The sequence below is a fragment of the Vombatus ursinus genome, unplaced genomic scaffold, assembly GCF_900497805.2.
Source record: "Vombatus ursinus unplaced genomic scaffold, bare-nosed wombat genome assembly UNPS02004734.1, whole genome shotgun sequence".
NCBI classification, from domain to species: Eukaryota; Metazoa; Chordata; class Mammalia; order Diprotodontia; family Vombatidae; genus Vombatus; species Vombatus ursinus.
In genome coordinates this window covers 117,750-142,507 of record NW_020944512.1, presented here as the reverse complement: position 1 = coordinate 142,507, position 24,758 = coordinate 117,750, and the positions used below count along the sequence as shown (strand labels likewise).

Here is a 24,758-nt window from a genome sequence, read left to right as displayed (position 1 = left end):
ATAGCTAATATCAGAAATAATTTGAAATCAAGACTCCTGACTCAGAGACTCTACCACATCCTACTTGTTCTCTTGAAGCAATATGAGGATGAAATTAAAAACATTTCCAATTTGCTCTAAGCGCTTTAAGGTTTACTTACACCTTCCTCACGATGCTGCTGATAGGTGGCAAAAAGTATTATCAGCTATTAGAGGCAGCTATGTGGCCCAATAGAGCACTGGACCTGGAGTGAAGAAGACCTGAGTTTGAATCTTGCTTCAGACATTTACTAGCAGTGTGACCCAGGGTACATCACTCAACCTCTCAGTTTCCAGTTTCCTTAATCTGTAAAATGGGAAAAATAACAGAATCTACCTTACACAGTTGTTGTGAAGATTAAAATAACATGTAAAGCACTCTGAAAACCTTAAAGCATTATACAAATGCTATTATTATGTGTCTTCATTTTAGAGGAGAGAAAACCAAAGCTCAGAGAGTAGAAAGAACAAACAGATGAACAGTGATGACAGAAGGCAGAGCTGCTTATCTCTTACCTTGCTTAACATTCTCCACCAATGGTTTTTGGACCAGAAAGGACAAATATTACCAATAAGGAGTTGATACCCAAGATTAAATAAGGATGGGAACACCTAGTTGCCCTTGATGAATTCAAGTCACAAAGTAGGAGAACAAGAGAACTGACAGATATGAAATACTGAATCTGTTAGCGATTTAGAAAAAGTGTAGAAGACTGAAGAAATAGCACAGGTTGGCAAAAGGGCAAACATCTAGATCTTTTTTTAAGTGGAGGGGGAGGGGCAGAGAATGGAGTCTGAAAACTAGACTGCTTAACTTGACTTTAATTTCTGCCAAAATTGAAGTGTTATTAGAATGCTTCTGGTGCTTATTAGCTCAGTGACATTGGGCAAGGCAAGTTACCTAACCTGTTTCCTAATATGTAAGGTGAGAATCATACTATTTGCATTATCTACCTCACTGGGCAGTGGGTCCCAAAGAGGATACTGTATGTAAAAGTTCATTACAAACCTTGAAGCTCTATGTAATGTCAGTTATTAATACCTAAAAAAAGGAAGCAGTGACCACTGAGACTAACAGGGATTCATCAACAACAGGTCATGCCATAGGAGGCTTATGATAAAAAGATAAGCTCCACCACCATGTTTAGAGCAGCACTTTTTGTAGCAACAAAGAACTGGAAACAAAGTACTCATTAATCGTGTAGTATGTGAATATTACAAGAAATGGTGACTGTGATGAATAAATATGAAAAAAGAACCCCTCTTAGTTTCTTTGTAGAGGTGGGGGACATAGGGTGCTGAGTACAAAACATGTCATATTGTTTCTAAGTTACTGTTTTCTCTAAGAAGAAGGATAATTGGGAAATAAATGACGTAACAACTATCAATTAACATTATTTGTATCAAAAAATACATTTTAGAATTTTAAAATAAAGTAATGACACCAGACTAACTTCATTTCCTTTTTTGAAAGGTTTATTAACCTGATAGGGGAATGTCACAGATCTAGTGTACCTAGATTTTAGCAAAGTATTTGAAAAAGTCTCACATTCTATCCTTGTGGAAGTTAAAGACAGAAAGGTCCCATATATGTGAAAACATTTGTTGCAGCACATGTTGGGGGTAGCAAAAAACTGGAAAAAAGTGGGTGTTTATTGTTGCAGAAAGACAAGCAGAGTAATATACAACTGTTGAAGCTGTGAAGCAATTCAGTCATTCTGAAAATTAATTATGGAATTATGCTAAAAGGACTAAAATAGCCATGCCCTTTAACCCATTTTTCCAGTTACACAAAATAAGGACTTCATCCAAGGTCTTCTGAATTTAATGCCCTTTCGAATATACTGTGGTGCCTAGTTTGGTTGATTTTAACTACAAGTGCACTCGGACAAAGCCTGGCACTGATAACAGTTCTCCACCTAATGTACCAATTCAAAGTCATGTCCTTTTTGTATTTGAAACTTGCTTTATTAGATACCCTTCTTCTTAACTCAATGCAACCATTTGCCATTCTCAAGGCAGAGTGCTTAGAACAAAGATCAACACTTTTTATATCATAACATTTATATATCTAGTAAATAATTAATAGTACATATATAATCAAACTCATGAAACACAATACCCTTACCCATCTTTTCTTACCGGTCTTTTTTACAAACAGACTTCTACCTCCTAAAACTTTTAAGTTTCATTTTAGAACTCTCCTAAAGTTATAACAATCTAATGCCTATATTAAGGAAGGCCTCTCCTCTCTACTAAATGTATGTATATCCTGATAAGTTTCCCATCCCTGAATCTGCCTACTGCAGATTCTGTGGACTCTTTGACTAATATAGGAGACTTGTTTATATCAGTTTTCACTTTGGTATGAAATGATAGAGAGGAAACGTAAACTCTAATTATATAAGTTTCCACATTCACCAAGTTCATGAGATTTCTTCCCCATATGTTTTCTTTTTTTATGCACAGTCAGGTCTCCATTCACTCTAAAAGTTTTCCCACAGTCACTACATTGATAAGGTTTCTCCCCCATGTGGATTCTTTTATGCACAGTAAGGTGCGAACTATGACGGAAAGCTTTCCCACACTGACCACATTCATAGGGCTTTTCGCCAACGTGTATTCTTTCACGTCCTGTGAGGTGCGAGCTCTGAGTAAAGGCTTTGCCACACTCATTACATTTATATGGCTTCTCCCCACTATGAATTATTTTGTGTTGTCTAAGGCCAGAACTATGGCTGAAGGCTGTCCCACACTCTTTACATTCATAGGGTTTCTTCCCAGTATGGATTCTTTGATGCTGTCTAAGATCTGACCGCCCACTGACGGCTTTCCCACACTGGTCACACCTAAATGGTTTCTCTCCAGTATGAACTCTTTTATGTTCTATGAGTGCTGAGCTCACTCTGAAGGCTTTTCCACAATGGTCACATCCATAAGGCTTTTCCCCAGTGTGAATTCTTTTATGTTGCATAAGTATAGAGCTGTGACTGAAGGATTTTCCACACTCCTTACATTTGCAAATCTTTTCTCCAGTGTGGATTCTTTGATGTTCAAAAAGGTAATACTTGTCACTTAAGTCCTTTCCACATTTATCACACTTACAGGGTTTCTCCTCAGTGTGGATCCTTTCATGCTTCTGAAGAGTTGAGTTCATATTATAGACTTTCCTCTATTCATCATATTCATAGAATTTAAGCCTCCTGTGAATTCTCTTATGTTTCCTAAGGCCCGAGTTGTACCTTAAGGATTTTCCACACTCCTTACATTCATAAGGTATCTCTTCAGTATGTGTTTTCTGATGTAGTAGAAGTGGTGAACTGGAGCTGTGGTCATATTTTTCATTTCTGAATTTTCTTAGTCCACTAGCACCTTTATAATATGAAAGTTGTTTAGAGCTCAGATGGAAACTTATCCCAAATTCTTTATTTTTCCCTATTTTCCCTATTTTTATCCTCAGGGTTTTCTTGGTTTTGGCAGTCACTGCACTGAAGCATCTTTTCTCTCTCAGGCTCTCTGCCTTGGATTTACCCCATGGACTCTGTATTTTACTATTCCATTCACTAGGTTCTCTAAACAGAGAAACGTGGGAAACATTATCCTGGAGTCTTTGACATTCTGCATTTCCAAAACTTCTTTGTTCTATAGTTAATTCCTCATCTTCAATCCTCATCTTAACATTTGATCCTAAAAGAGATTAAAAATATGATGTCAACTGTTCACTATGCTAGAAAAAAAGGAAGTTGTTTGGGAAGGCACAAGAAAGCACAAATGAGTTACCTGGTCAGGAATGAATGACAATGTCACATCTGCATAATGTTTTAATATTAAAACAAGGCATGAAAATCAAAAGTCAGGAAGATCAGTCAGGATTCTGATATGGTTACCCAGGAAAGAGCAAAGAAAAATTATTGAGAATATACCCCAAGGAAGTAAAAGATAGAAAAGTCCCATATTTATGAAAACATTTGTAGTAGCACATTTTCAGGTTAGCAAAAAGCTGGAAACAAAAGTGGGTACCCACTGCTGCAGCAAGGCAAGCACACATTTGTTGAAGCTGTGAAATGATTAAATCATTCTGAAAAACAGTTCTAGAATTATGCAGAAAATGACTAAAATTTCCATGCCCTTTGACTCAGAAATTCCACTCCTAGACATAGACTCTAAGGAGTCCAAAGACATTCATAAATATCAAAACATGAGTAGCACTTTTGTGGTAGCAAAGAACTAGAACAAAGAAGGTGTGCATTAAAGGAAGGACAAATTATGCTACATTCATGTGATGGAATATGCTGTACCACAAGAAACAACAAATAGGAAAAAGTCACAGAAGCTGAGGGAAATTAAAACCAGGCACAATATACGATATAGAACAAGGTACACAATTACCACAATAATTTAAATAAAAACAAAACAAAAGAAAACCCCCAAATAGAATGCTGTGTAAAGAACAAGCTTGGCTGTATAGAAAAATTGAGAAAATTCATCTCCCTCATTTCCCTGGAGAGGTGGCAGATAATAGGTGTGGAATACTGTATGCAGTGTCTAACATGGTAATAATAAGTAACAAAGATTTAGCGCTGGATAGAAATTGAGGACTAGAGTTAAGTGTCATCTAGTACAACCCTCTTATCTAGCAGAGAAGGAAACTGAAGTCCTGAGAAGTCAAGTGATGTGGCCAAGGTCACATGAACAGTAAGTGGCAAAGTCAGCATTTGAACACAGATCCTGACTCCAAATTCAAACCTCTTTCCACTTTACCATGCTGCTATTTTACCCATGGATTAATTAATTTTGCTGAATTGCTTTTTCCTCTCTTTCTTTTTAAATCTTTTAAAAGATGGTCCACTATGAAGAGAAAATGGGAGGGATATGATAATAATAGTTAGCCTTTATATAGCACTTTAAGGTTTGCAAAGTGCTTTATAAATATTATCTCATTTTATCCTCAAAATAACCTTGGGAGGTAAATGCCATTATTATCGCCACTTTACAGTAGAGGAAAGTGAGGCAGATAGACTTTAAATGATTTGCGCAGGGTCACAAAGCTAGGAAGTATCTGAGGTTGGATTTAAACTCAGGTCTTCTTGACTCCAGGTTTATTCACTAAGCTGCCTAGATGGATGTAATTGGGGGAAAGTGTAGAAATGAAGTTGGGTGGGAGAAGTGAGATATCAATAGGGATATAAAAAAAAAAGAAAAGAAAGAAGTGTAATTTAAGCAAAAGAAAAAAAAAGGCAGGCCAGAAAGAAATAGAGATAACTAGGACAGCTTTGAAAGTTATACGATGAATTATTTCAAATATGTTTTTTCTTTTTAATGAAATTTCTATACTTACAAGGAAAAGCAAGCTATATATATGTGTGTGTGTGTGTGTGTGTGTGTGTGTGTGTATATATAGATGTATATGAGAGCTACAGTTTCATGCACAACCCTATTTTTATGTTTGGCTTTGTAGGTGGAAATGCTCATTTTACTTGCTATTTGTTAAGTGTGGAATAAAAAAATTTAAATTAAAACAAATTGTAAAAAAGAAAATAAGCAATACAAATAATAATAATAATACATATAGCATCAATAAAAATAGATAGTTTAAAAAAAACAAAGTAGGCACCCTTGATTACTGAATGGATGAACCAACTGTGGTAGATGAATATATTAGAATATTACTGTGCCATAAAAATGATAGATGAATGGGGCAGCTAGGTGGTGCAGTGGATAGAGCACCGGCCCTGGATTCAGGAGGACCTGAGTTCAAATCTGGCCTCCCACAATAACACTTACTAGCTGTGTGACCCTGGGCAAGTCGCTTAACCCCATTGCCTAGCCAAAAAACAAAAACAAACAAAAAATGATAGATGATCAATCAATACAGAGAAACACAGGAATATTTCTATTAATTGATGTAGAGCAAAGAAAAACAAAATGAAGAGAAGATACACAATGACTAAAGTAATGTGAACAAAAAAAAAGAAAAAGGTGGTAACCAAACTTAAATTATATGATAGTCTACCATGACAGAGTACCTGAAGATGGACTTCACATTTTCTCTTTATTCCCTGTCTAACCACCTCACACTTTCTCACTGCAGAATTCAGTAACTCGGTTTGAATCCCAGTATTACTTATCTAGGTAGGTGGCCACAGGCAAGTCACAACTTCACTGTAACTCAGTTTTCTCATCTAAAAATAGAAATAATATTTGTACTATCTACTCAGAGGGTTGTTGTGAGGAGTCCTTGTCAAATTGACATAGTAAGATGAGTTACGTTCCTTCAACCTATGCTAAGTGACTATAATTGGGGCTACATTAGGAAGGAAGGAAGGAGATACAGCTCAGGGAATTATTCAAATCTGGGCCTTATGCCAGGTATCCTACCATAACAGACCTCTGCTACTGTATTTTCTTCAACATTTAAAATCCTGCTCAAAATTCCCTTTTTTCAGGAAGGCATCCCTATTTTAGCGAGTACAACTCTAATCATTCTTTTATTCTGTATCCTTCTAGCAAAGGATATCCTTCTACTCTGTCTATATCATTCTATATTATTCCATATATGCTTTGAAACTTTTCTCCCTAAATTTCACGAATTTAGTTTTGTTCCTACATCTTAGCATGCATGATTACATCGAAGATGCAATATTTTACTTATATTACTTGTAGAACCTAGAAAAATATTCTGCAGGAATGATGTGCTCAATACTTGGTGTGAACAGCATAACATGAGCATTGGGGATGATGTCATTTTGGAAATTTTAGCCACATCACTGACATTTGGAATGGGAATGTGAGTGGGGAAACAATACCTAAGGTTATGTGGAATTAGGGGAAACCACTTTTCTAACTCTGAGCTAAGAAAAACATTCAAGGTCTGAGAAGAAACAAAGATGTTCATTTACACGTACTATGAAGCTGCAATTATTCCACAAAGACTAGACAGCAAGGAAGAAGGGAAAGAAGAGATTTTAGGCCATGTTTGTCATGTATAAAGAACTCATGTTCTTATGGATCACTGGTATAAGAGGATGGATATCCTTGTTTTTAGATTCTCTTTCTCAATATTTGGGATTTCTATAAAGTCCTAATTCCTGGGAGCTTCAATCCAACATAACTCAACAAGTATTTACCAAGCACCTACTAATTGCTAGGCACTGGGTATACATACAAAATGAAAAACAGCCCCTGCCCTGAAGAAGATTATGTTCTACCAAGGGAATACCAAATCCATACAGATAGATACGTGCAAGATGTCATGAGGATGGAGAGAATACTAATAGGTAGATAAGGAAAGACTTCTTGTAGGAGATGGCAACTGAATTGAGCCTTATAGGAAGCTAAGGATCTAAGAAGCAAAGGTAAAAAGGGACTGAATCCCAGGCATGTGGGATAACATGTGCACAAAGGCACCTGAGTAGAATGTAAGTTCCTTGAGTGCAGGGACGGTTTCCTCCCTTCCTTTTTTTTTTTTTTTAAGCATTCAAATCAATTACTTGGACATAGAATTAGAACAGAAGTGTCCTCATCAATATGTGTCCTCATATGACCAATTTTCAAAGGTAAAAAGAGAAAGGAAAGACAATAATGCAAGGAGTACCAGGTTCTCTATTGCTTACCTGAGCAAAGACCTTTCTGGGCATCTTTCCTCTCAGTTTCCTGGAGATACTGAACAAGGGGTTCTTCTTCTTGCTCTAGGTGAGAGATCAGAGCAGGTTTGGAAAATGGAAATCCTGCTTGTTGGGAAAGAAAAAGCATGAGAAAGTGTGTTAAATGACCAGAAGAGATAATTAGAATAGAGTCTCAGGCCCAAGGTAGCAGGGTCAAGTTTCTTGATAGGGAGGTGGAAGAATGGGGCAGTAATGATATATGAAGCCACCTAATTTCATAGACACAAGTCCCACAGAATTGAGGAAATCACTGAAAAACAAAACAAATTCCCTGACAGTGTAGAGGATGAGGACTATGACTAGCTGAGCCATTCTCAAGTGGCTGTTTTAGAAATCCCAGAGCCATTAATGCAATAAAGAAACTTGTAGGGATAAGTGGAAAATTGAAAAGGCCTGAGTCCTTACCAACTGAGACCACATTTCCATAATTCTCCAGCATCACATTCCTATAGAGAACCCTCTGAGTGGGAATAAGAAGTTTCCATTCCTTTAAGGTGAAGTAAATAGACACATCTTCAAATATCACCAACTCCTGAAATGACACATTCTTGAGTATGTTAACATTTGTGTTGAGTCGTTTCAGTTGTGCCCAACTCTCCGAGACCCTACTTAGGGCTTTCCTGGCAAATTGCCATTTCCTTCTCCAGGTCATTTTACAGATGAACAACTGAGGCAACCAAGGTTAGGTGACTTGCCCAGGGTCACACAGCTACTAAGTGTCTAAGGTCAAATTTCAACTCAGTTCCTCCTGACTCCAGTGCTGGTGCTCTAACCAACGTGCCACCTAGCCGCCTCCTATACCAACACTACATTCTATCTAAGGGTAGAGGTGCTGAGAGGAAGGATTTGCAAAGGACAACATCAGTGTTTGTTTTAGGAGGACAGAAACAGAGGGAAAGGCTATAAACTTAGGAATAATTTGTAAGGAGCCCATCATCTAAAAAGATGATTTTAGTTTCTGCAGAAAGAGAACCTGGGGATGCAGCAGATTGGAGGAGATAGATGTAGCTGTTTAGCAAAATTCCCAGATGAGGATTTTAATTACATAATAATAAGGATAAAAAGGCAAGGATAAAAATCTCAGGACACTGCTCACCTGGACCTGGATGGGCATGGATATATCAGCTGCAGCTTGGTTTCCTGAACTCCCCTTACAGGCAATGGCCAGCCCATGGGAAATGGGTGGAACTAAAGCAGAAAAAGGTAAAGAATGAGACCAGCTCTATATAAGCCTCTCCCTTTCACCAAATGGGAACTCTAAACCACTAATAAACTGTTGATTCTGTCACAACAGGTTTAGGACCTTCCTTCTGATTAACTGTCAGGTTAAGAGGAGTAAGGGTATAGTGCAAGGTCAAAATCACAGAAACCAAACATTAAGAGCAATTAGAATGTAAATTCTGACGCTAAGCCAGATTAGTAAAGGCATACCCCAGACAAAAAGACATTGATTACTGAGTCACTGATTTAGCTGGCAGACTTCTGAAAAGGTAGTCTTTTTTATTTTTTTTTTAATCCCACTTTAGATCATGGCTTAAACTGTCTTTTACCTCTCCAGTCCAGTCCTAGGCTAGTAACCTAGCTATACTAACTGGTTAAGACTGATTCTCTGTGTAGGATGAGTTCGGTGTTTTCACCTCTTCTAACTAGTGTACAGGCATTCTCTAAATCCTTTCCATATGGCCCTGAATGACTCTGTCATAAAGATTTTGGGGCCCCTGCTACTGTAATTCTTTACCTTAGGATTCAGGACAAATTAAATCTTTCTTTTATAACTTCAAATTATATATTGAAACCTTTTATTAAGTTCCTGTTTCCATGTGGGGCCCTTCTGTTCCTTCATTCATTGACAGAGGTGAGACAGCTGACAAACACAGCACCAAATGAACATTTACACCATTTTGAGCTAATTTTAATAGCTCTGCCCAATTTCCCCATGTTCTCATGCTGATACCTACTGCTCCTTTCTAGAATACCATTTTTATACTACTGCCAATACTTTAAACATATAGTGAAATACAATTTATATTTTAAATAATAAGACTATTTCCTCACAGGATTAGAACCTGAGGATGAGACAGAGAATTGAGATAAAGTACTAAGTGTGCTATTTCAAATGAGATTGACACCATTAGAACTGACCACCAACACTTGAAAGTTTTGAGAATTAGGTGACACATTCTCTGGAGAGTCCCATGATAGGCACAGCTTATCACCAGATTGACTCACATCCCCTGGAAAGTCTCATAGTGGGCAAACATCCTATGATCAGATTGACTTACCTCTCCTCATGGTCAGCCAAAGTAACAGATTAGGATTTTGTGGTTGGATTATAGCCCATCAGTATGGAGAAGTTGGATTCTTACAAATTTTACTAATAGAGCCTGTATAATCAAGTCTGAATTTGACTCACAAATATTGATTAGATATACCGATTAAGTACAATTTTCAATGAATTATGGAATATAAATTTTCAAATTTTATAATAGGCAACTGAAGTTATAGGCTTAAGGGAGTTCAAACTCACATAATGAGAGGGCCAACCCAATAGTGGGTTCATCATTAATACATAATAAATTGACTAAGGCTTATTAAAACAATACAAAATAAAGTGGAGTATCAATTTAAAAATAAAAGAATTGGGTAATACCTTCCTCCTTAGCCTGTCTCTGGCTCTCTATCCTTGCTTTTCTACCCTGCCTCTTGACTTTCCAATTTGATTCTAACACAATTCTTGCTTCTTGAACCACAAGCATTGTTATGTCTCTCTATCTCCCATACTTCTCTAACTAGATCTCTCATTACTTTAAAATATAGGGCTAAGACTCTTCTAAAGATGGTAGAGTGGGCAGAAACCAAACAACCCAGCCTTCTCATGACAATTCCAGCAACGTTAAAGAGATAGCACTATATCTAGAAATGATTAAGAAAACAAAATTGGGTAAGAAAAGGTTAAAAGGAGAAATTACTTTATGAAAATGGGGCATGAAAGGAAGAACTAATATAGAGGAAGCAGGTGAGGGTGGAAGGTAGATAATATTGGAACCTTAATCTCATGTGCGTTGAAGAAGAAACAATATATACATCTGAAGAGGGTTAGAGGTGTTCTGAACTTCTACAGAGGTGAGAAAACTGGGGGATAAGGGAGGGGAGGGACTTTCAAAAGGGTATAGAGATTAATATTAGGAGGGTGAGGTGAATAGATAAGATAATAATAGATGAGGGAGGGACTTTTAGAGGGGTGGGTAAAATAAAGAGCAAGAGAGTAAGGGGAGAAGACAAGGTAATAGAGATAGGGTAAAAAGAGAGGCTGAGAAGGAAAATAGTGAATAAAAATAACTGGCCATAGACCAGTTATAAAGTGAAAATGGATACATGACCTAGATATAAACAGATTTTACAAGAAAATGAGAAGAACATGGAACATATGACTTATCAGACTTATGGATAAGTGAATAATTTATGAATAAACAAGAGATAAAGAGCAAAGTTGGGTGTAAAATGGATAATTTCAATTACATGAAATTAAAAAGTTTTTGTACAAATTAAACAAATATAGCCAAGATCATAAGGAAAGCAGAAAATTGGGGGAAAATTTTTATAGACAGTGTATCAGATGAAGGTCTCATATCTAAAATATATAAAGAATTTTGTCAAATCTATAAGAATACAAATCATTGCCCAATTGATAAATGGTCAGTGTACATGAACAGGCAGTTTTCTGATGAAGAGATCAAAACAATGCTCTAAATCATTATTGACTGGAGAAATGCAAATTAAAATAACCTTGAGATATCATTTTACACCTATCAGATTGGCTAAAATGATAGAAGGGGATGTGGAAAAATTGGGACACTAATTCATTATTGGTAGAATTATGAAATGATCTAACCATTTTAGAGAGTAATCTGGAATTATGCCCAAAATGTTATTCAACTACCTATATTCTTCCCCCCGCAATACCACTACTTGGTCTATTTCTGATGACACTTAGGAAAAAGGAAAAGAACCCATATATTCTAAAATGTTTATAACAACTCTTTGTGGTGGCAAAGATCTGGAAATTGCAGGGATGCCCATCAACTGGGGAATGACTGAACAAGATGTAGTATATGACTGTGATGGAATACTACTGTGCTATAAGAAATGATGAGCTCAGTGTTTTGTTTTTTGGTTTTTTTTTAGAAAAACATGGAAAGACTTGCATGAAATAATAGAGTGAAATGAGTAGAACCAAGAGAACACTGTATACAGTAATAGCAATATTGTTTTAAGAATGACTTTGAGCAAATAAGTTATTTTGAATATTATAAATTCCCAAATTAACTATAAAGGACACATGAAGAAAGATGCTATCTGCATTCTGAGAAAGAACTGTAAGTATGCATAGAATAATTTTACATATATCTACCTAATTGGAGCTAATGGTAGCTATCTCTAGGGTGGAGGTAGAGGGAAGAAAAAAAAAGAAATTTACATGATAATTTTGTTGTGTATTCGAAAGGAATAGCAAGTTGTGCATAGTGGATCTGCAGTTTCACGAGAAATCATCTTTTTATCATACTATGCTATGGAAATGCTTGTTTTATTCCATAAATTAAAAATAAAATTAAAAAACAAAAAAAAATCTAAGGAAAAACACAATGGTAAACATAAGGAAAGGGTCTATTCAGAAAAGGCTTGCCCAGGAATGAAGATCACTAAAGCCTCTCATGTTGAGCATTAATCTGATACTGTGTCCTCTGGGTTCAGAAGCCATTGGACACTCTTACTAGCAGGGCAACCATCAGGCTACACTCTGCATAAGACATACCAGTACTGGATGCTGCGAGGGAGGGTGCAGGGCACTCCAGTTTACTGCTGCAAGGCCCACCCTGCATACACCACTGTAGCATACAGGGCAGAAATAAACTCTTAAGTACCAATAAACTTGGTACTTAAACACAGCTTATCACCCAGACCCTAGATAAAACAGCTCTGTACCTAAACAGCTCTGTCCACTATTCATTCTGGAAATGTACCAATCCTGGTCCCAAAACAAAGTGCCATTTCAGGAAGTAATGCTGGGAAAATGAGTGAATATAACAAAACACTAACAACAACATCTCATAGAGCCTGGGATGTTGAAGACATAAACCCAGACAAATAATTCCATATCATCTAAAAGCAAAACCTCAAAGAATATCACAATTAAGCACTACTGGATTCACAAACTCTATTGGAAGAAATGAAGCAAGAGTTGAAAAAAAAATCATATAAATGAAATGAGAACTCTAGAGGAAAAAATTGGAAAGAAAATGAGAATTCTTTAGGAAGATATCTGAATAATAAATCCCCTAGTACAGAAGGTGTAAAACATGACTTAAGTAATAGACTCCTTGAAGATAAGATCATACTAGACAGTGATCAATGATTCCCCTAGACCATGAAAGTACTAGAACAAAACTGAAAGACTAAAAAAAATCAGAGAATATAAGGCATCAAAAACAAATGATCAATAAAACAGGTCAAAAATGGTAATAGAAGAATCTTTAAACTACCTGAAATCCTCAATCATAAAAAGCCTAGATATATTTCAAGAAATCATGAATGAAAACTATCCAACTCACTAGATCAGAGGGCAAAGTGAAAATATATCTTAAAAAATCCACTAGTCACTTTTTAAATTTTTTTTTTCCAGGCAATTGAGGTTAAGTGACTTGCCCAGGGTTACACAACTAGTAAGTGTCATGTGTTTGGTCTGAGGCCGAATTTGAACTCAGGTCCTCCTGACTTCAGGGCCAGTACTCTATCCACTGTGCCACTAGCTGTCCCAAAAGTTGTCTCTTTTTTTGTTGTTGAGGCAATCGGGGTTAAGTGACTTGCCCAGGGTTACACAGCTAGTGTCAAATGTCTGAGGCCAGATTTGAACTCAGGTCCTCCTGACTCCAAGGCCAGAGCTTTATCCACTGGGCCATCTAGCTGCCCCAGTCACTTTTTTTTTTTTAAAAACACAATTATTTTATTGATTTCTTGCAATCAAATACTGCCAACTAGCATTATACTGATTACTTCTCACAAAAACAAAAACAAATACCCTCAGGAATGTCATGGATAAAATCTAGAACTTTCAGGTTAAAGTAAAAATACTGCAAGCATTCAGCAAGAAGAGTTAAAGTATCAAGGAGCCAGAGTCAAGACTGGAGAGGACCTGGTAGCTAATCCTAAAAATGACAGGTAAGCTTGGAATACAGTATTATAGAAATCAAAGGATAAAGGCAAACAAACAAAAATAGCTTCTTTGACAAAGCTAAGTATAATCTTACCGAGGAAAAACAGCATCTTTAATGAAATACAGAACTTCCAAGTATTCCTCACAAATAAACCAAAGCTTAGTAGATACTCTGAAATATAAACACAGGAGTCAAGAGAAACATAGAAAGTTACATACATTTGAGCAACTGAAAGGAAATATATAAATATGAAATATTTGAAGAGGGAGAAGAGGCAGTTGTCTTAGATGAGCCCTAATACTTTCGAGGATCAAAGAGTAAATAAGGCAGAGGGCCTATGAGATGTTTTATTATATTCTGTTGATCTTGAGAGAAAAAAAGATAAGGGAAGGAAAAAGGAATATAGTAGGGAAGGAAGAGAAAGGAAGACAGAAGAATTTACTATCTCAAATAATCAAGGTTGGAAGAGCATAAAAACATGGAGGAGAAGTAGAGGAAATGGTAATCACATGAACCCCTCTCTTACATAAACCAGATAAAAGTGGGTTGAACACACACACACACACACACACACACACACCCCCACCAAATTTGGTGTAGAATACATTAACTCAACAAAAAATCAGGTGGGAACAGGGAGAGGGAAGAGGGGGACAAAGAGGAAAAGTAAATTCAGGAAAGGATTAGTATGAGAGGACTCCTTCACTGGGAGGAAGAATAGTGAAATGGAAGAAATTTCACAAAGTATAGATTACTACTATTTGGTATACTCTCAATAACCTCTTCTTTGTAAGAGCAGACAAAGACAGGGGAAAATATAAAAGGATAGTGTGAGGGATTGTCTGATGTTGGCTACTGCCAAGTGGAGATTGTGGCAAGATGGGGTAGGAACTGGGTATTAGGAAGTAGCCGGAGCATGTACTCCTGAGGCAGGGGGCTGTGCCACGTGGGAATGGGACGGCAGAGAATGAGTTCCCTTTGTCTAGTCCCCTCCCTAAGTACAACGTCAACCCCAGATGTCTCCTTCCTGACTTCCTGGGTCATGTACTTTCCCTTTGTGTAGCACTGACCCCAGAAGCCTCCTCCTGGTATCTGGGCCTGACTTCCTGGGTCACGTACTTTCCCTTTGTCTATGCACTAACCCCAGACGCCTCCTTCCTGTACCCGGTCCTAGCCTCCTGCGTCACTTCCTCTCCCTTGGTGCGCTAAACCCAGACATCCCCTTCCGGTATCTGATCCTACAATCAATGACTAGTAGGCGGGCTGAGGAGGAGGGGCTAAGTAGGTACTTAAGGAACGGTAGTGGTAGGAGCTCATTCTCTCTTTTGCTCCTGCTGTCTTGCTCTGGCCTTCCTGCTTGGCCTTGCTGTGATGGCCTCTGAATAAAGCTCCAGTGTTGGCACCTCCTGATCGGCTCGTCTCTGTGTGTTTATCCGGGTGGGCACCAAAGACTGGTAAGTAGTATGACTCTGGCAGCCTGCTCCTTATAGGAGGAGAGTGCACGGCGCAGCCGGCACAGGATAGGATAGAGGGGAATAGAATTTACAATTATATCTGTGAATATGACTGGGATGAACTCACCCATAAAAAGCAGGAAAGCAGCAGAATAGACTAGAAAGCAGAATCTAGCACTTAGTTGTTTACAAGACACTTGAAACAGGAAGATTCACACAGCATTTTAAAAAGGAGCTGGAACAAAATCTATTATGCTTCAGGTGAACTCAAAAAAGGAGGAGCAATAGTTTTCTCAGACAAGGTAACAATAAAAACAGACTTGAAAAATACTATAAAACTAACAGAGGGGGATGTCAGTGTATCCCCTCTTATAAGATAATCTAAACAAAAGAAATTAAGGACCCAAACAGAATTCTAGAAAACTTAGATATGTACACTAGCAAAGGTTTAAAAAAAAAAGAGAGAGAGAAATAACAAATGTTGGTGGGACTAGGGCAAAACAGACACACTACAGCATTGTTGGTAGAGCTGTAAAATCAGTCCTACCATTCTAGAAAATAATTTGGAACTATGCCCTAAAAGTTACTCAACTGTTTTTTATCATCTTTGTCAATGTGATAAGCTATGAAGTAGAATCTCAGTATTGTTTTAATTGAGATTTCTCTTATTAGTGATTTGGAGTATTTTTTTTATGCTGTTGATGGCTTAAATTTTTTCATTTGAAAACTGCCTGTTCATATCCTTTGACCATTAACTATTGGGGAATGGTTCTTGTTTTTATAAATTTGAATCAGTTCCCCATCTCTCTTGGATCTCTTGGGATCTATATCAGAGAAACCTGCTACAAAGATTTTTTTTTCCAGTTAACTATTTCTCTTCTAATTTTAACCATATTGATTTTGTGCAAAAATGTTTCAATTTTATGTAATCAAAAGGTATTTTCTTCTTTATTCCTTTAGTTTGTTTGTAATGTGACCTTCTATATGCAGTTCATTTCCATTTGGAGCTTTTTGTACAGTGTTATATCTTGGTCTAAACCTAATTTCCACCCCTGCATGTGTCCCAACTTTGAATTTCTCACCTGACTTTAAACCTATAACATCATCTTGACCATCACCTTTTGAGAGATAGCATGGTGTAAGCACACTGGTTTTAAGAGTCATAAGACCTATGAAGAAATTTCTATACTCACTCCTTCAGCTTCCTTACTATCTGTCCATTTTGTCTGGAGGAGAAGATATACTATCTTCAAGTATGTGAAAGGCTAACATGCAGAAGATAGATTAAACTTGTTCTGGTAGGCTCCTGAGGGCAAAATATATTTGAGTTGCAGAGGCAGATTTAGGATTGATATAAAAAAACCCAAAAACTTCCTAATCAATAAAATGGGCTACCCTGGGAAGTTTTTGTTCACTAGAGGTCTTCAAATGAAGGCTGGATGACTAGTCACTTGTCAGGGATGGGTTTTTTGGGGTTTTTTTTTTGCTTTTTGATGAGGCAATCAGGGTTAAGTGACTTGCCAGGGTCACACAGTTAGTAAGTGTCAAGTGTCTGAGGCCGGATTTGAATTAAGGTCCTCCTGACTCCAAGGCCAGAGCTCTATCCACTGTACCACCTAGCTGCCCCTTAAAACTGAATTTCATCTGCCTTCTTTTCCCCAAGGCAATCAGGATTAAGTGACTTACCCAAGGTCACACAGCTAGTAAATATCAAATCTTAGACCAAATTTGAACTCAGGTCCTCCTGAGTTGGGTCTCTATTCACTGAACCACTTAGCTGCCCCCATGTCAGGGATATTTTAGAGGGGATTCTTGTTCACTTATGGTTAGAACTAGGTATCTTCTGAGGTCCCTTCCAACTCTGAGATTCTATGACTTGGGTTCAAGTTCCAGTTCTCAAACTCTATTATCCCTTCTAAGCTTCAGTTTTCACATCCATAAAATGAAAATGTTAGATGATCAGCGAGAGGGAGAGGGAGAGGGAGGTGGGGAGAGGGGGGGACGGAGGGGGAAAGGGAGAGTAGGAGAAGGGGAGAGGGGGAGAGGGAGGGAGATGGAGAGAGGGAGAGAGGGAAAGAGGGAGAGAGGGAGAGAGAGAGAGAGAGAGAGAGAGAGAACAAATGAACATGAGAATTATCTTAGGTGCTACCTGCTCTTTAAGGGCAGTGAATTTCTACTAAAGTTTCCTTCGCAACTTTGTCCAAATTGGTCCCATCAAAAATTTGATGACTCAACTTTATGTATCTCTTTCAAGCCTCTCTGCAAATAAAGAATGTTACTACAATTCTTTAAAAGCCAGAAACCTGAAGGAAGATAGTAGTATTAATAATGTTTCCTAGTCATATTCAAGTTCTTCTCTACTCACACCCTGATTTCTAGGCTGGCCTGATTTCTCTTAGGTCCATGGCAATTTGTATGAATGTTCTCAAGTTCCCAAGCACAGGCAGTGCCCCAAATCACACAACAGTAGAAAGGAAACCAGGTGCCAATTTTATCAGTGCCAGACCACTGATGAGGAGGCAGAAATCTTAAAATGGAAACTCATAAATTCATGTTCCTTGCAGGGGCCTGTGAATATGTGAAATCAAAGCTCTTCTGGGGTTAGAAGCCAAGTGTCCCACAATTCCAGTGACAAGAAAGGTGGTGGTGTGGGTCTCAGACCAAAGGCCACCACACCTTGGTCATTCCTACTCCATTCTTGAGCCATCAAACTACCACAGAAAAGGGTGACTAGAATGGTGAGAGGACTATGGAACATGCCATTCAAAAGAAGATCAGATGAAGAAACAGAATGACAAAGATGGGAATAAGAGAAAGTCCAACTACTGTGACAAACACTGAAGAAGAGCTCTGGCCTGAGCAGTGACTGGGAAATCCAAAGAGAAGATACAGTGGATTGATTATTTTTCCAAGAAGGTCAGCACAGGTTGGTACCTGTTGGCCTGTGGGCCCATGGAAGAGGTTCAGCTAGGAAGGCCCAAGTAGGGACTATGGAACAAGAACTAAGCTGAGGCCTATGATTATATAGAGGGCAAGGAGCAGGAATAGGGGGAGCCAGAAGCTGGGGCACTCTGATCCCTGAGCATGGTTGTGGATCCAAGCAGAGACTAAAGAGATTTTAGCTGTGCACTGGACAGTAGGCTAGATGAAAAGTGAACCTGTAACTGGGCCCTAGATTCAGCCCAAACACCTGAGATGGACCCTGAAACCGAGTAACCAGGGTAGGGCAGCTACATGGCGAACAGAAAGAGTGCTGGGCTGGAAGTCAGGAAGACTTCTGAGTTCAAATCTAACCTCAGATACTTACAAACTTACCCTGGGCAAGTCACTTCACTGTTACCTCAGTCTCCTCATCTGTAAAATAGGGATAATAATAGCACCTCTCTTCCAGGGTTGTTGTGAGGACCAAATGAGATAATAACTTTAAAGCACTTAGCACAGTTCCTGGAACACAGTAAGTACTATACAAATGTTAGCTATTGTTAATTAATAATAATAATGATGATGATGATAATCAGGGGTAAACCTACAGCTGTCACTCTGACCAAGGATGGGCATCGTAGACGTGACAGCCTTCTCCACTTCCATTTAATTACTGCTGACTGCCACCAAAAAGACATCCTACATTCTAACCTACTAGGTCCATTATGAATTTATGTAATCTAATCTCAATTGGGCTCTCGTTGGGGCCAGGCAATCCCTTTAAGTCTCTCTTACTTCCTATCCCATTTTCTACAGACCAAGCCTTCTCTTCTTTCCTCAAGCCTCCCATATCTTCCCTCCCTCCACCCTCTCAGAAGACTTTGCTTTGTACTTTGTGTTTACTGAAAAAATTAAGGCCATCCAGCATCCTCTTCTCCCCCTTTTTATACCTCAAACCTTCTAAACAACATTCTGATTTTCTCCTCCTTTGCTTCAACCCTGCAAAAGATGGCCTTCTCCTTGGCAATGACAACTCTTCTATTCATGTCCTTGATCGTCTCCCTTCCTTTCTTTCTCCCTAATTGTCAAATTCTACTTATCTATTGGCTTTTCCCCTGCTTTCTATAAACACTTTCAAATCTACCCATTCTTAAAAAGTTCAGTTTTTTAAACTAAGTTCAGTCACCTAGTTTTGCAATCAAGAAGCCATATTCTAGTCGCTATTCTCACTTATTGCCTACATTCAATCAATTGCCAACTATTATCAACTTTACCTCCCTAACATCTCTCACATCTGCTCCTCTCTATTTACACTTAACTACTATAGTTCAGCCCCTCATTACCTCTTGTGTAGACTGTTGAAATAGTCTCCTAATTGGTCATCTGTAGCCAGCCTGCCTCTCCCTTCTGTAATCCACCATCCACACATATTTTGTGGAATGTTATATCTAAAGTGTAATCTGACTGTGTTATTGCCTTGTTCAAGAAGTATCAGTGGCTCCACAGGGACAGATAGGTGGTACGAGGCCTGGAGTCAAGAGGACTTCAGTTCAAATCGATCCTCAGCCACTCACGAGCAGTGTGATCATGTTTGCCTGTTTCCTCAGCTGTAATATGGTGATCATAATATCGCCTAACTCCCCAGGGTTGCTGTGATGATCAAATGAGATGAAATTTGGAAAGTACTTAAATGCCTGGCACATAATAGTTGCTTTTAAAAAATGATTGTTTCCTTCCTTCCTCCACACTGCCTGTAGGACGGCAGTTCTTAACCTTTTTTGTGTCATAGACTCTTCTGGCAGTCTGGTAAGGCCTATGGACCCTTCTCTGAATGATGTTTTTAAATGCGAAAATAAAATATAAAGGAAAAAAAAATTATTAAAAGAAATTCATGGATCCCAGGTTAAGAACTCATGCTTGAGGCTAAAATATAAACTCCTCTGTTTGGTATTTCAAACCTTAAGCAGTGTAACGTCAGTCTATCTCTCCAAGCTGCCTATGGCCACTCGAACATTTTACTTGCTGTTTCCCATATACCTCCTGCTTTGCACTGGTTATTATCTCATAACTGTTCTTATTTATCTCTGCTCCTTTAAACCCCTACCTCCCTTCCGATTCAGTCAACTGTCACCCCCTGTAAGAGGCCTTTCCTGTTTCCCCAGTTATCAGTCACACCTTTCTCCCACTATCTATGTTTTATATTTATTTTTCTGGTTACCTGTTGTTTCTCCCAGTAGAATAAAATGCTTAAAGACAGGGACTTTTTTTTTTTTGCCTTCATAGCTACAGCACCTGACAGTGCCTGACAACGTACTAGGTAATTAATAAATGCTTCTTAAAATGAACTAAATTGACTGGAAGAGGAAGGATATGAGAGAGAAATGAGAAAGGCAGGATTTAAGAAAAGCCAAAAGGGAGAAAGAAAGGAAGAAAATACTGAATGAAACAAGCGAGGAAATATAAATATGTTGATTTTTTTTTTAAACTAAAGGAAAGAATTAAAACCAGCCTCTCCTTAGAAAACAACAACAACAACAAACAAACCAATATCCTTTGGAGACAAGTGTTTCATGTGTAAGGAACAAGAAGACCACTATAGTTGGGCTAGATAGAGTATATAAAGACTGGAAAGGAAGGAGGCCCAATTATGATGTTTTAAATGACCAAAAATTTATATTTGTTTCTTGGATAGAATTTGAGTAGGTAGGGTCATATGGTTAAACCTGTGTTTTAGGTAAATCATGGCAGCTGTGAGGAGAATGGATTGGAAAAGACTTGAGGCAAAGAGGCTTTACATAAGGAAGCTGCTGTAATGATACAAATAAGAGGTGATGAGGACCAGGACTAGGGTGGTGGTTGTGTGATTGGAAAAAGGGACTTATGCCAGAGATGCTGTGAAGATCAAAACAAGATTTGGGAACTGACTGGTGATTTATCACATCTGGGCATAAAACTAAAAAGGACTAGCTAATCATTACATGAAACAATTCAAAGGGAAAGGGCAACAGTGTGGTACAGCATAAGCTTTGGAAGCAGAGAAAGGGGCCAGATTTAAATTTCTTGGTTCTGCCACTTCCAAGTGGTTTTGGCAAGTCATTTATTCAACATCTCCAGGGCCTCTGTGACCTCCTCTTTAGAAAAAGCTGGGGCAAGGGAGGGAGAGGATAAAGGAGGGATCTCTAGAGGGGAGGGTGAGGGAACTGGTGAAAGGTGAGTATAGAAAGGTGTTTAGATTAATGGGAATGAGGGATTAAGGGAGGGATGGGGGGGTAGGTTAAGTAACAGGAGGGCAAGGTAGGGGGTAGAAATAAAGTAGAGGAGTCAGGAGGTGTAGGAAATAAGAGACAAGCACAAATATAAAAACAAAGATCGGAGTAGAATTTGTCAAGGAAAGTACATGTCTATGTATGTGTGTATGTGTGTATGTGTATACATGTATATGTGTATGTATATGTCTATATATAAATATATCCATGCTTAATTGTAGCCTTCTGGGGAGTGGAGGGAGGAAGGGGGAAAAAAAAACAAAGTAAAAAGTGCACAGCAGAGAACAAAAGAAAACTTATAAGGAAGCAAAGAAAGGATGGACAAGCCCTCAACACATCTTATGTATTAGATAGGCTTTCCTGAAATGGAAATTTATTGCGATGTATTTTCAATCATCTCTTACCTTCTGCTGTGCACATGACGTGCTTTTCTTTTTCTTATTTCATATTTAAGTTTAAATATTTAAGTTTATAATGTGCTTCTTTTTCATTTCTCTAATATGTATTTAAGTTTCAGTATTTAAGCCTAAATTTTTTTAAAAAACTAAAAAGGGACGGGGGAAGGAAGATAACCTTTCGCTTCCTGTGAGGTTTAAAAAGGTTCCAGAGACATAATTTCAAGGTAATTTAATCGTTTTTTATCAATAATGCCAGCATTTTGGCAAAAGAATAATCATTTGGCCATTTTCTCAAAGACCATCATGGTGGTAGGCTCATAAGTTTACAAGCCCTTTTGGAAAAGGAGTGGCAATCAACTCTAACTGGCTAACAACATGAACATTACAGTGGAGGGCTGGACCTGAACTTTGATTATGTCATCCATTTCTAAATGTCCCCCACCCCCTCAATGCACCCTTAGGCAATCTATTCAAAGAATTTATGCTCCACCCAAGCCTCAGCGGAACTCCGGGGCTACTCCACCTGGGTGGGGTCTGAACAACAAAGTCCAGTCTCATTATCAGCAAAGTCCTTCATGAGACAGAACTTTAAAAAAATCAGGACTTTAGAAAAATGGGGTGGGGGGGCCTTCTGGATCTCCCCAAATCATTGGTTATTAATAATAATTTCTCTCATCCCCTACCAGTTCAGTTAATATTCTTTGACAAGGTTTTTTTCCTCTGCGTGCTTGGTCTCTCATTGTATGTAATATATACATTCTGGGTAACATTTATTTAAAGTAGCTTCCTTATTTTATACCGGGGGAGGGGGAAAGAGAAGGCGCTGCAGCTACACTTCCTGATCCCTCCTCCGGGGGTCACAAACACTCACTCACCTAAGAGCCAACAGGTGGAGGAAACAGGACCGATGGAGCCCGAAGCGGGATGGCCCCGCCCCCGCCCGCCCGGCTCCGCCCCTCCCGCACCGGGCGGAAGACGGGCCAGGGCTGAGCCGGTACCCGGCTGGCACAGGCCTTCCTTCCCCGAGCCGCCTGCCTGTAGTTCCTACAGCTGCTCTGTCCCCGGCCGCCTGAGGGATCCCCGATCCTCGGGGAAGGGAGAAAAGGGACACTGACCCTGGGGCGTCCCCTGCACGGGCAGTGGACCAGGAGCACTCCTTGCAACCCAGCGGAGGAACCAAAGAAGGCCAGACAGGAAGTTTGGCTCCCCGCCTCACACGCACCCTACCCCCTACTTCTCTCCGTGACACTTCCCGTTACTCTCTAGGAGAACCGGAGGACCACTCACCTCCCTCGGCAAGGCTTCGGTTTCTCTTAAGCGCATGTGCAGCCAGGGCCTGGCCCGGGGGTAGGGGTCTGGGCAGCCTCGCTCATGTGCCTGCGCGGGAGATTTTAAGTTCGCCGTCCCACGTGAACCCGTTAGCTCGCCACCGAAAAGCATTGAAAGCTACGTTTTAGTCTGACTGGCTTGCCACCTTGTATACCCTTGGGTCCATTAGATTGTAAATTCCTTGAGGGCAGGGTCAGTCTAATGCCTCTTTTTGTATCCCCGGCGCTAGGTACTTAATAAATGCATATTTAACAAATATGAGTGAAGATGCTCGACAGATGCAGAAAGAACTGGGAAGAAGAGGGAAACACAGTTTGAAAACATTAAAATACAAATGGTGTGGTTATCACCATAATAAATAATTACTCAATGTTAAGATGTTAGTCTGTAAAATATACTATCTATAGGATTTTTTTTTCAGATAATTAAAACATTAATTCTCAACATGGCATTTTTGTTCAGAAAATGGATAGGTTCTCCATTAATGATTTCATTGCTACAGGAACTCCCTTCACCAATGTAGGTTGGCATCTTCTTTGAAACTTGTCCTAGAGACAACAGTTAGTTAAACTACTTGCCAGTGTGTATCAGGCAAGACTTGAACCCCAGTCTTCCTTTCTGTAAGGACAGCTCTCTATCCACTTTACCAAGCTGCTTCCATTAGTCATAATAAAGTATAATATATTTACTATCAAACATATTTACTATCAGAATAGAAATGCAATAGAAATAATAAAACAGGAAAATAAACAATTAGAATTTTTTTCAAGGATGAAGAATTTGAATTTTTTAAACAACGCCCAGGAGATTTTTTTTTTCCTTTCTGGTACCTTTTGCCTGTTCCCTTCTAATAGCCTCATCAAGAATGTCCTGATGCATGTGGAGATCGCACTGGTAAAATTTTTATATAGATAAAAAAGTTGATGATGTTTATAAATAATAAAATATGGAGGGTTTAAAATTTTTTTTGTATATTCCTCTCCATTTACTTGATAAATAAACAATGCTTCAATATTCTCACAACTATGTTGTATCCAGACCTCATCTTTGTTTATCTGCCCTAGTCCAACTGCTTTCCCATCTTTTCTTTCTTCTGCATTATTTTCACCTCTTCCAATTAAACATCTGGGACAATGATGTTAGAATTCAACTGTTACAACTTACTGGTTTTGATGGTGAGAAGAATTTGTCATAAATTCTTAGCATATCTTTTCCATTTTTCTTCTGTTTGCTGTTGTACCAGTTTCCTCCTTAAAGGCACATGTAATGACTTCACCTTGTTTAGTCTCCTGTCATGTTTCTGTAAAAGTTCTTTTTCCTTTCACTGCTTTTCACTGTTTTGTGAGGCAATACTGCTTGTGATTTTCTATCACCATTCTCTGTAAAATTTTACAAATTAGTTATATTCAGTACCAGAGGAAGGGAGTGGATTAGATTCCCTTTAGGTAAAGTTTTTTTAATGATCCAAGCTTCTCCCTGAAACAAAAGTCCATCT

General features: G+C 38.6%; 1 protein-coding gene across 1 annotated transcript; it reads right to left on the bottom strand.

The window, feature by feature from the left end:
* Positions 1-1,476: 1,476 nt before the first annotated feature.
* Positions 1,477-23,374, bottom strand: LOC114027232 (zinc finger protein 620-like). Its single transcript, XM_027841219.1, has 8 exons — positions 23,222-23,374; positions 23,050-23,157; positions 22,810-22,978; positions 13,988-14,065; positions 8,779-8,870; positions 8,088-8,214; positions 7,632-7,748; positions 1,477-3,705 (listed from the first exon to the last, which is right to left on the bottom strand). The coding sequence occupies exons 1-8, from the start codon at positions 23,372-23,374 to the stop codon at positions 3,191-3,193; spliced, it is 1,359 nt and encodes a 452-aa protein (XP_027697020.1). The 3' UTR covers positions 1,477-3,190.
* Positions 23,375-24,758: the final 1,384 nt, after the last annotated feature.

Bases quoted from the DNA above. Each gene is read 5' to 3' on its own strand.
- LOC114027232 (XM_027841219.1), bottom strand. From the start codon at position 23,374: ATGCTTTTCGGTGGCGAGCTAACGGGTTCACGTGGGACGGCGAACTTA. The intron at 22,979-23,049 runs GTCAGTGTCCCT...GAGCAGCTGTAG, and splicing joins CGTGCAGGGGACGCCCCAGG to GAACTACAGGCAGGCGGCTC. The intron at 7,749-8,087 runs GTAAGGACTCAG...TTTCCCAACAAG, and splicing joins TGGAAATGTGGTCTCAGTTG to CAGGATTTCCATTTTCCAAA.